At 45.3% G+C, this 12,400-nt stretch overlaps 1 protein-coding gene and 1 long non-coding RNA gene across 2 annotated transcripts; one reads left to right on the forward strand and one right to left on the reverse strand.

The window, feature by feature from the left end:
• Window positions 1-1,764: 1,764 nt before the first annotated feature.
• LOC103638821 (WRKY transcription factor WRKY28) lies at window positions 1,765-3,568 on the reverse strand. The gene is made up of 3 exons (XM_008661631.4): window positions 3,081-3,568; window positions 2,552-2,968; window positions 1,765-2,412 (listed from the first exon to the last, which is right to left on the reverse strand). Exons 1-3 carry the CDS (start codon window positions 3,255-3,257, stop codon window positions 1,951-1,953), a joined length of 1,056 nt encoding a protein of 351 aa, XP_008659853.1. The 5' UTR covers window positions 3,258-3,568; the 3' UTR covers window positions 1,765-1,950.
• Window positions 3,569-8,228: 4,660 nt separating this feature from the next.
• On the forward strand, window positions 8,229-9,061 carry LOC103638820 (uncharacterized). The gene is made up of 2 exons (XR_559048.2): window positions 8,229-8,679; window positions 8,760-9,061. It is a non-coding gene; the product is annotated as an uncharacterized lncRNA (long non-coding RNA).
• Window positions 9,062-12,400: the final 3,339 nt, after the last annotated feature.

Consider the following 12,400-nt stretch of genomic DNA (forward strand, 5'->3'; position numbering starts at 1 on the left):
ATCCTTTAGGCAAAAACTAATTTCCTTTCCATGTTTGCCATTTGCAATCATTTGGAAGTATGGCATGTTGTTATATCCCAAAAGGATATTATTTCTCTTGGCCCGCTAGTAATATTTAATTTATTATTCTCAGAGGAGGGCCGATAATTGGTCTCAAGAATAAAGAAGACTTGTCCTTCCCATCTCAATCAAGTCCTTAAGCTTTGCAGCAATGTCCAAGCTAGGTAATGATTATTGTATTGATGGTTGATTGAAGCTCATTTTTTCTGTTGTAGGAATTATTTTTATTAGCTGCCCAGCTATATAAAAATCTATGAAGGTTACATAACTTATGGTGCTACTTTTGTATCGAGTTTTTTCTCTTACTAGTTTGTTCTAGATTTCTATAATTTTCTCATTAAAATCCTCATATGAGAATTATTTCGATGTTCCTCAAAATCCAGGGTCGTGTATCTAGAAATAGAGGCGTATGATCAGAGACACATCTAACTAGAGCATGTACTGACACTAATGGGTATTTAAATTCCCACACTATAGTCATTAGTAACTTTTAATTTTTTTCATAATTTGGGTTGTCCAAGGAACATGCCTAGGTAAATTGGCACCTAGTTAGGTTATTTTTCTTAAATCAAAATTACAAATAACAACATTAAAGAGGAAAGGTCAAGGCACATTGAAGTTACTCTTTTTTTTCTTTAACATTTCTCATAATATTATCATCCCCTCCTATTATGATGGGAGAAACATTATCCTAACATGCTCTAACAAGTTCTAGCAAGAAACTCGATTTAAACTCTTTCTTGTGCAGGACCATAGAGTGCCACGAGGATCTAATTAAAGTTGTCGGTTTTATTGTCAAGATGAAATTTAATACAAAATTCTCCTTCAACAACTAAAGGGATATTTAGAATGGTTGAATTTACCCCCAATATAAGGTAAGCAATGGCAAACAAAATCCAACACCCAATAGTCATGCCGAATTCATTATTGACATATTCTGTTTTTCAGAACTACTATCAAATCCAAACCATGATCTTTAACCGCGAAATGTATCGATGTTTAGTTAAGTCTGACACTACCGGACTCGTCTTCTTTGCCAAGTGTCCCAGACACTCGGCAAATGTCATTTTACACTCGGCAAATATTTTATCGGGAAAGGGTTCTTTGAAGATTACTTTTTCGGACCCTCGGCAAATCATGATAGATTTCTGCTATTTTTTTAAAAAAAAAACTTTATGATAAACTCTTTTTAGATTGCTTATTAACACTTCTGTGCCTCTTGCGGCCACATGGTAAAGATTTTGATTTCCCTATGGTTGATTTAAGATTGCAAATCCTTGTGTCTAACTCCACTTCATCAAAATCAACCTCTAAATCATCCTTTATATCAAGTGATTGAATCGTATTTTGAACTAATATTGAACATGAGTTCATGCATATGATGAATGAGCTTAATTGTGTAATAGGAAAGGCGGGTACATCTGCGAAAAAAATAGCAGCCGAATAAGATGAAATACTATATCGGCACTTCGGCAGGGATAGGTCTCCCTGAATTTTACACCTGCGAGCGAGAGATTTGCACGAACTTGTTTGTCGCTTCCAGCATGCATGCGATGATAATATCGATGTTCTACATACCACGCGCTCCGGAGCCGTACAAACTCGGTCGTCCTCAACCTTGATCGCTTCAAGGTGTACTGGCATGTGGCATATATATAATTATATACGCCGTTAATCTCCAGGCTACATCATCTACCTTGAACCTTGAATGGCGTACGTGCTTGAATTAGCAACTTCGAACGGAGATGCATATATTCGCAGTAAGCAGCTCAAATTCACTTCTTGGCCTGGTGAAAAATTGACATATATGCTTCTGAACAAATTTGCTGTCTACGGACTAATAACAGTTCGTCAATGAATAATCATCATGCTCGTCTACGTATTAATTAGTTAATCCCTGGGCGGGGAGAGATCGAGGATCCGGCCGGAGAGCGCGCTGACTAGCGCCGCCTTGAACCCGGGATCCCGCGTCAGGGTGACCGCCATATGCTCGGCGAGGTTCTTCCTCGCGACCTCCGACGACGGCCCCGTCGCGGCCTCTTGTTTCTGCTGGTGCTGGTGCTGGTGCTGCAGCGGCAGTGGCGGCGGCGCCGGTCGCGCGGCCTCGGTCGCCGCTGGCGTCGACCTCGTCGCGGCCTTGCTGCCGCCGCCGTTGTGCCGCGGAGGCTGGGCGTGGTTGTGGTCGCCCTCGTACGTGGCCACCAGGATGGTCCTGTCGTCGGCGCTGCGCTGCACCTTCTTCTTCACCGGGCACGACGGCGCGAAGGAGCACCGGAAGTAGGCGCGCGGGCAGGGGTTGTCCTTGGTCACCTTCTGCCCGTACTTCCGCCATTGGTACCCGTCCTTCACCGCCTGTTTTGTTTTATTTGTTCAACGTGGGGCACGAGCTAGTTAATAATTATTGACCGTACCGTACGCACACGCTGATCCGGCGCGAGAGAAAAAAAGAAGAAGAAGCGATGGTGCACGGGCGGCATCCTCCGTTACTTACGAGGCTGAGGTCAGAGGGGTCGGCGTGGACGTATCGCCGGGACACCTTGGACTTGCACTCCTCCCGGACGCGGCTGCCCGGCTCGTGGTGGAAGGCGGCGGCGGCGGTGGCTGCGGCCGACGTGCACTCCATCTGGTCGTGGGCCGCGAACGGCGGCGACGGCGACGGCTTGCGGGTGTTTTGTTGGTGGTGCGGGGCGGTGTCGAGGCTGTCGCTCCGGATCCGCTTCCTGGACGGCGAGGCCGCGGAGCCGCCCTCCGACGTGGAGGACTGGCGGTTGGCGGCGGCGGCCACCACAACCATGTCGTTGACCTGGCCCTGCAGCTCGGTGTAGTTGGCCAGCAGGGCCCGCAGCATCTCGCTGAGGCGCTTGTTCTCGTCGCCGACTCGCCGGAGCTCAGCCTCGAGCGCCTCCACCTGTATCGGCCCAGTCAGTGGCCAATCAGCACAAAGTCATCGCGGCGGTGTCGTACGTACGTAGTCCGGCCAGCGAACGAGCTATGCTCGATCGTGCGCCTACAACACATACCTCCCGGTCTTTCGTCCTGCTGACGGCCAAGAAATTGTTGGTCTCCTCGACCAAGACGACCTTGGCCGGCGTGGGGAGGCCGACCTTGAGGTCGAGGCTGAGGGAAGGCTGCGCGATCCACGGGTCCATGGCCGCCGCCGCCGTCCCTGATGAGGCGCGAGCGCGGCTGGAAGGCATGCAAGGGATTAATTAAGGAGGAGCGCTGGGGAGCGAGTTGCGCTTGCGCTTGGACGAGGGGGGCATCGCTGCAGGAAGGCGAATATATAGGCAGGCAGAGGAGCTAGGCTAGGCATGTCATGTGCGTGCGGTGCTGCAGGTTTTGGTGGGAAGGCCGCTGGAGCTGGACTGCTGAGTGGCTCTGAGAAGAGAGCGACGGCGACGGCTAGTTCCGGGGTCGGGACTCGGGAGACGAAGCATCTTGGGAGTTGGGGCCGTGGGCAAAGCGAAGCGATCGAAGGCCCTGTCCGTCGTACGTAGTCGTCGTCGTCGTCGTCTTGGTCGTGAGTGACAGAACATAGTTATATCAAAGCTGGGACACACACACGAACGGCGATCGAGAATGGTATTTGCGACCTGTGCTGACGAGGCCATTATTATTGGGTTTTTTAAATTAGTACCCTTAGTTTTGTTCCATGTGGGCTAGCGTCGATGTGATCTACGCGTGTGGTGCGAGTTTTAAACCTGTGGCTTAAACTAATCCTCCGGACTGCGGTGTGGTGGCGGGCGCCGGGCGAGACCGACCGGATCAGGATCAGGCTCAGGCTCAGGCCAGCGCTTGGAAAAGCCCAGCTAGGCCGCAGGGGGAAAGGGTCGCCGCAGGGGTCAAAGGAAATAAGTACACCAGAAAGATGAACAGGTTGCGATTTATTAGCTTGCATTTTGGGAGGATTAGCCTGCCCTTCCCTCTGCTTGTTGCCCGGTCTCTGTCTAACTGTACGCAGCTCTATATCGATAAAATACTTACCTCCAAGAGGTTTTTACGTTTCACTTGTTTGGGACTACATGTACGTCCTGCAACTCTGTTGTTAAGGCTAATCACAATGGAGGTTTCATGAGGTGTTTCATGTATTAATTAGTCTGCCACATCAGCTATTTTGATGACATGTCACATAATTTAAGAAGGAAGAGTTTCATGAAGTTTCATGGGGATGAAACCATGTTAACTCGTTTCCAAGGTATTAGAAACTGCGTGAAACCTCCACTGAGAGTGTTTTGTTTCATCTTTATATAATTGAGTAAATCATATTGGTTATTTATATGCAGCATTTAAGAAGTACGTTGACATATGAAATAATAAGATGAAACTCTTTATTAAAAGAGGTTGTTTCATTCATCCACAAAGCTGATGTGGTATTTTTGGAAATAGGGACATGAAATCATCACTGTGATTAGCCTAAGGATATTTTTTTCCTAACAACACATCTAGCACCTGCCTAGCTGCAAACAACCACAATGCTCTTGCCCTTTGTCGCCCCCCCTCTTTTCTGATGTCGTACTACGTTGCAACTGGAACTCAGTCAATCGGTCATGCGGCCACGTAGGTTATATATTAAAAAACACAGACACACATACAAACAATCGTGTTGGCTTCGACCATGTACGTATGCCTGCTGCGGTGCTGCTGCCTGCCCAGTTTCCCAAATGTGCATTTCCCAACACACGCTGAGCCCGATATGATCAGGTGGTGGGTGGAGCCCCGCCACCGCCCACCAGGGTTGCTGATTCTTGCTGGTTCGGGGTTAGAAAAACTCCGCTCTCGAGGCCGGCCGTGATGTTGGCGCGAAATATTCATTGGACCTGGACCTGGCACACGCCGAGGGACAGTCGGGAGACTCCGGGTTGACGAGAAGGACGCCCCCGCAGAGGCACACTGCAGCGTCAGGCTCAGGCAGGACTTGGACGACCTGCCTGCTGCTGCTTGTCACCAAGAACAAGTTGGCTTGGCTAACTTGATCTCTTCGCGGCAGGGCAGGTCAGCCAACAACTAGACGGCCGAGCAGGACGACAAGGAACCGGGTAATAAAGTTGGGAGAAAACCACGGACTAGGTCGGATCTGTTGATCTTTTCCTAAAAAAAGGGAGGGGGTGGGGGGCGACAAGTTTCTTCGAGATTACCAAGTGGGGTATACTCCTGTGTGTCTGTGTGTGGTCAGGGTGGGCAGGAGGTCTTCAAATTATCCACAACAAGAAAAAAAGAAAAAAAAAAAGACATACATGCACATGATGCATGAAACAGAGGACTGGATTGGCCCCGCGAGGATGAATTCCCGCTTTTTGACAAGAGCTGGACGGCATCCAAAGGCACGTATAAAAAGGAAGAAGTCACAACTGCCTGTGTTGAGTTCTTTCTTCTCATCGTCGATCGGTGGCGTACAAGAAACCGTGAAGAAATTCACCCCACATCGTGTGCCTACACCTATACGTAAATATAATACTTAATGATGTGACTGCATGGGCCCATTAGGAACATAGTACGGCCTAGAAAAAGAGTCCCCCACATCAAAAAAAGTTCTATAGACTGCTACTTAGCAATAACTTAAGTTCCATGTAACCTCTCTTCTCTCGAACTATAAAAGGGATGCGTTGTGCAACACTTTAGCCCTTGTTCGGTTACATGAGATGAAATCCCAGTGTGGATTAAATTTTGATTTAGATTGGGTGAATCCATACCTCACACGCCCAGTCATATAGTAGAATTAAATCCATCATCTAATCCATGTATCTCGCAAAGCTAGTTATTCTTTTGATCCATTGATTCTAATATAAACTTGTGCGATATCTTCATGGATTTGTCCCAATCCTAATGAGCTATGGATAGAATCCATGCCTTCCATAGTTTAAAAAATCCCAAACCCTTGGGTTATATTCCATGATGGGTTTAACCGAACAAAAAAAATTTAAGTAGTCTTGGATTATTTTAGTGCATGGATTGTGATATGGATTTAATTTCAATTCATACTAATCTAGACCTGGATTGGTGTAAACGAACAAATCCTTAGGAGATTCAACTCCAGAAGATTGGATTATAGTCCAAACCAATATAGGGAGATGGACTAAAGGTGGATTAGACCTAGAGCTCTTTCATAGGAATTTTCCTAGAAGGTAGACATAAAGGTGGATTATAACCACAACCATGCAGTGAGGAGCTAGAAGATCTTGCTGGTGTTTGAACTTGTAATATCTTCCTCATTTGTGTTCATTAATTGATGAATAAAAAGAGAACATAGGGTATTACGTACATTGCAGTCTAAACCTCCCTAACTCCCCTGTGTTGGCTCCTACTCGTGCCCGATTCAGCACGTCCACTAACATGTGTCGTGCTCCCTCCTAACTCTTTCTTTTCCTGGCACTCTGGTGTTGCCACACAATGACGTTTGGCATGCCATGTAGAGGCCTAGTGCCTTTTCCTTTTAAGTTTGTCTTATTGTTGTTGTGTAGCACGATCATGTTGCCAGTTCGAGCAGTTGTCTTTGACACTTGCTCCATCAACTCGGAGTTTTGGAATGTGAGTCAAGCCATAGTATTGCCGTATTATATATCATTTATTAAACATTTATTTACGAAAAGTATGCTTTAAACAATAAAGTTTAAAGTATGCTTCACGAGGGGATCATATTTGGCTGAATCTGACTTAAAGGCGAACCACTAAAATTACAAATAACAAGTAAATCATATTTACCAAAACATTAAAGTCAATGTATGGATATATAGATCAATATGTTTTCACCTTGGAAAATTGGAAATCCATTGAAAAAACGGGGTTCCAAACTAGCCCTAAGAAGAACAAAAAATGTAGTCTTGTGTTCATGCGCTTTACTTTTATTTATCATGTTGACCATGAGAGACGACCAAGTGAGAAAAAAATTGAATCACCTGCTATATACATTTTACAGCAATGTGAATCATTGGTGCACGCACCAAATTATAACCTCTCCACCAGTACCGTTTTTCGCATTTCCCACATTTGGTACGCCGCAAGAGAATTAAGTCAGCAGTATTGTATTATAGTAATCCGCATGCATGAGGGTTTTCTTTTGGCACGATGCCACACGATAAAGACTTTCTATATATGTCGTGCGCGGTCTCTGTTCCGCGATTGGGGAAAAGGAAAAGATAGCGGCACTGCACGCAGAATCCAAGACTATCTAGATTACCCAGTGACTACTCAGTTGTTGAACCCCTAGCTATGCCCTCCTCGATCGGGGTGATTGAAGTTGTCACAGTCGTAAGATACGTTCAATGTACTTGCGATGTAGTCGCCCTACCTATTGCGTAGTTGCGTTTGTTTTTCAAAAACACAGGTTTCACGAAAGAATCGACAAGAAGATTTGTGGACGATGCCAGATAAAGAAAAAGACATAGCTGGTTTCATAGTTAAGACAAAAAAGTATCACTAGTAACAAAAAGTCGTCTCTGCCATTCGATCAATTTCAATCACTTCTCGAGGCCACCTCTCGAAGCCCGATATCAGGAAGCCCAGGCCCCGAACTGATCATCGTTGAAACTGTTTGCTTCACAGCTAGCTGTGACACATTGTATCTAAGGTTAGTCGTCTAAATTGAAAGACTAATTAATCTTAGTTAGAAAAAAAAAGGTAAGACAAAGTAGTGTGACAAGTTAGACAGCAAACCAAACATGCTACTTTTGTGTATGGATCAATGGCACGGGCTAAATATATACCCGGTACGGTCTACACATTGTCATGCCACTTGTTAGCCAACTTTTGAACCTTAGGTTACGTTGCGCACGTGTCTTACGAAAACGAAACGATGTGGAGATTAATTGAAGATTGTACCGGTGACTCTGGAGAACATGTGTCGTGCACTAGCGTGGAGCTAGCACCGGCAATTTGCAACATGGGTATCATGTAGTGTATGAATTATTAAGCACACGAACATTGTGCTCCGTCAGCCCACATGTTTCATGAGAAGCACTTATTGTAGAGTGTACGTACGTACGTTAGGAGAGCAGAGCGCGGTGCGCCCCCTGATTTGTTTGGAGTGATTGGGAAAAAGAAAAGAAAAGGGAAGGGAAAGGAAAGGAAAGGAAAGGGGGCACGTGGAACATGTGACCGCGACAATATCCTCCTGCCAACCGGAGCGCTCCACGCGCCTGCACGCGAAACGTGGATCTCTGAACCCACCAAACAAAAACAAACGACAAACCCAGGGAGAAAGGACGCGCGAGACGGAGTCGCCGGAGGGCCCCGCGCGCAGGCGGGGCGGATGCCGTCCCGTCCCGCCCCGTTCGGCCGGGCCGCACTCGGCACTCGCACCGGATGGATGCGGTCGCCGTCGCGTGGCGTGGACCCCGTCGTCGAAGATGCGAGCGGAGGCGGCGGCGGCCGCCTGGCCTGGCCTGTGGCATGTGGCCTGGCTTGCCTAGCGAAGTAGTCGCCGCGCGTCGCGTGGAGTGGATGGAGGGAGGCTCTGGATGGAGTTGGAGCCCCGGCCTTCCGGTCGGCAGGTGGGACTTGGCCGCTCGTCCCAGCGCCTCGCCCCGGCAGCCTGCAATGCAAGTGGCCGGCCAGCGACTTGTCGGTCCTGGAGCTTGACCGGCTCGCTCCCGGTCCCAGTCCCAGGCCCGTGCACGGAGGATGGTGCGATTCTTCTCTCCCGTTTTTTGGTTTTCGTCTCGGTGGTCTCGTCAAAGTTCTGATACTGCTGCCACTACCGCCAGTGTGTGACTTGTCTGCTCGCAGTCACGTGCGCAAACTGTGCGTGCGGCACGGATTCGAAGCTTTGGTGGTACAGTACAGTAGCTGTGGTGGGGACTGCGTGGCAAAAGTCAAGTCTTGTCTTGGCCAAGGTTCTGGCTTTTTTTGTTTTTTTTTCTACGCGCTAGCTGTTGCATCTTGCTGCAGAGTAAATCTGTACACCCATTTTTTGATATAAACGGTCGATATATGTGGGCTTGAGAAAATGGTGTATTCTTCGTTGTACAACCCACATGATGTATTACAGTTTTTTTTTAAAAAAAATACGTATACATGTTCTCTATACACTACTAGAGAAATGACCTTCCGTGTATTAGTACCGGTTACTTTAGCAATTCTTTGTAAAAACCAATACTAATTGTCCCCTTTTGGTTCTCGCCAAAGGTCTTTAGTATTGGTTATTGTAACAACCATTACTAAAGGTCCATTTTCAGTTCTTATCCAGAGGTACTTAATAACCAATACTAAAGTGTAACTTTTGCCTTCCACATACCTATCTCATTCTCTTTAATAACCAATACTAAAGTCTTGACCCTCGCTCGTGCCCTCCTTAACTAAGTTTATAGTATTAATGTTGATCTCATAATAAAATGCCTCAACTTTAAAATTAATATTGGTTACTCGGTACCCATTGAGAATCCGATATTATAGCTCGTTCCAAATCAATATTCTTTTTTAGTAATAGTGGTTTACGAGAGGGAGCTTAGCCCGAGAGTAAGCTTCTTCACAATAAAATGGCTAAAAGCAGCTGCATATATGAGGATTGAATCAGGACCCAACTACTAGCTACCCGAGACATGCATGCACGGGCGGTTTACTGATGGAGAAACATATCTAGTTTAGAAACCCTATTTTTTTCAAGGGATTTCAATTTTACACGGGAAATTAGTTCATTTTTTCTTAGGAAAATAGAAATCACTTGGAAAAATGGAGTTACCAAACTAACCCTTAATCTTGACTGAAGTGCATCAGCTGTCATCTCCATTCCACGATAAAAACAAAGAGCAGCCAATTAAGCACGTGCATGCGGAATATATATATATCCATATATTCCGGAACCTTATGTATAGATGTAGCTAGTTTGGTGGTAGTCATGATTCAAATGGCTGGTCAATCAACCAGTTTGACTGTGTGTGGAAACAAGTTCAGAGCGTCAGACTCACAGAGACGGTCCAAGACGACGAACCTTGCAAATCATGCCGATGACGTACAGACAGACAGTCGATGGTGCCCGTAGTAGTGGGTACGAGAATAATGCATGCATGATGTGTGTGACATGGCGCGGCGCGCTAATGAAGTTTTAACAGCCCCATGCTGACCGGCCGGCGGAGCTAGCTAGCTAGTTAGCTGGAGTACGTAGCTCCCAAGTCCTGACCGAACTGATGCATCGTCGTCGTCGTGCAGGCACGGTGTGCATGTCTGGACAAAAAACAAAATTAAAGGTGAATGGATGCAGTGCCGTGGCGAGGAGGAAGTGTATAGAGTGGAAAGAAGAGAGAATTAAGGACTCCATTTTTTTCCTCACGCCGCCGGCAGCTCCTGGACTATCTTTTTCACGCAAGTGGTGCGTCTCACCTCACCTCACCTCAACCATCAAATCATCAATTCATCCTGGAAGAACTCGATGCCACGCACTGAGCGGGAGGGACGCCAATCCGTGGGCCGCTGGCGGGCGTCAATACCACTGAGCAGGGTCTCTCTCTCTCTCTCACACACACACACACACGCAATAGCTTGCGTCTTTACCTCACGTTCTGGAAGGGGGTAGTTTGCCTCTCGAGATATGCAGTGGGGGCGAAGCACCACCGGGGGAAAAAAAAGGCGAGACAGTGGAAAAACAGAGAAACACTTTGTTGCCTAATAATTCTGTTTTGTCAAAGCAGGTTGGAGCAGAATGAACGGAATATGCCATGACCCCGTGTAACCCCGATCACTCCGCCCGGCGGCCGCGGTCGACATGTTTAATTTGGTCGGTACCAATTTACTTTACCGCGACTGACTTTAAGTAAAGATAATGTCTACCAATTTTAGCGTTATAATAATGAGTAAAAACGAGCTTTGAGAGTTCAGCAAATATAGCTTAAGTATGACTATTCTATACTATTATATTATGAATCTAATGTGGTTAACTACTGATATAACGGCTTCACCCTCCGCACTGACACTTTGAGCACGCCCCGCCTCAACGTCGTGCCCTATGGGCCCTACGCCCAGCGCTCCCAAGTACCGCCTATGGACCGCAGCACCCGTGGCCGGCTACTGTGACTGTCCAGCACTCGACCACACGTACCTTACTGTTTATAAATAAACAATAATTATATAAAGAAACAATGCAGAGCGAGCACTCGAACCGACATCCGTCTGCTCTAGAAATTTAGGACTAACCACGAGACTACACGTACCTTAGTGTTTAGAAATAAACAATAATTATATTTGGATAAATATCTTAATATCTATTTATACTAGGTGGATGCCCGTGCGTTGCAACGGGAAGATAAAATACCACGATAACTCATGTACAAATGTGTTATAATATTATAGAAAAAGGTTTCGTAATTTATTTGTGATCTTACCCATACATTAATATACAAAAACACTAATTATTATTCTATATTTTTGTTAGTATCACTAAAAGTAGATGTTTACATACCTTAAAAGATATAGGTGTATATTCGTCTTTTGCTATGGAATCAATATGATAAGATACATTGATATGCAAAAATACTAATTATTATTCTATACTTTTGTTAGCATCACTAAAAGTAGATATTTTCATATCTTAAAAGATATAGTAAGGTACGTGCCAGAGTAAGTCACTTTTTAAGGAGTATACTCTGACATTGAACTTAGAAAACTTGCTAGCAGCAATCCATCGCCTACTGCTTGTCTCTCTAGAAGAGGTAGCCAGCTCCCCTTCCTTCAAATACATGGAATGCTTGGTGTGATTTGAGTACACGGAATGACAATTTCTACAATTAGAAGCCGCTAACTGCATACAAGCAAAACAAAAGGAATAATTCCATTTCACATTGAATAAGAGATTAGAAGTTGGAGCACAACTCGTTTGTCAGTATCTCAATACATAATTCACCCGCCTCAAGTTCTTTAGCAACAGTTGTTGTCACACCAACAGTCGATGATTTCCCTGATGTGCAAACAAATATTGGAATAACGGCAACAATATATCTGGCAATTGGATTGAAAATCACATTTTAAATTTTTCTTTATGATTTATGAAGGAAAGAATTCAGTTATATAAGTTCCATTTTAGTAAAAAAAATGAAACCAACTTTAACATAAAATTCTCATCATTTCAAGACAGATAATTCATATTATCATTTAATCAAATACGTTCAATCAGTTAAGAACAATAGTACATTCATGAGAATAGAGACAAGTTGGCAAGTAATTGACATTCCTATTTAGCACAAATGCATGATTATCATTACTTGTCAAAGGTACTATCTTGCAAAGCAAAAGCACTAAGATCAAATTTATGAAAAGTTCATCACAACCTAACAAGACATGATTTAAAGAAAATGACATACAAAGCTTACTTTAGAAACTTAGACTTTGCGCAGCTTGGGTTGCCAACAATGCAAAC

This window comes from Zea mays, chromosome 9 (genome assembly GCF_902167145.1).
Source record: "Zea mays cultivar B73 chromosome 9, Zm-B73-REFERENCE-NAM-5.0, whole genome shotgun sequence".
Lineage (NCBI taxonomy): Eukaryota > Viridiplantae > Streptophyta > Magnoliopsida > Poales > Poaceae > Zea > Zea mays.

Bases quoted from the DNA above. Each gene is read 5' to 3' on its own strand.
- LOC103638821 (XM_008661631.4), bottom strand. From the start codon at position 3,257: ATGCCTTCCAGCCGCGCTCGCGCCTCATCAGGGACGGCGGCGGCGGCC. The intron at 2,969-3,080 runs GTATGTGTTGTA...GGGCCGATACAG, and splicing joins GCAGGACGAAAGACCGGGAG to GTGGAGGCGCTCGAGGCTGA. The intron at 2,413-2,551 runs GTAAGTAACGGA...AAAACAAAACAG, and splicing joins ACCCCTCTGACCTCAGCCTC to GCGGTGAAGGACGGGTACCA.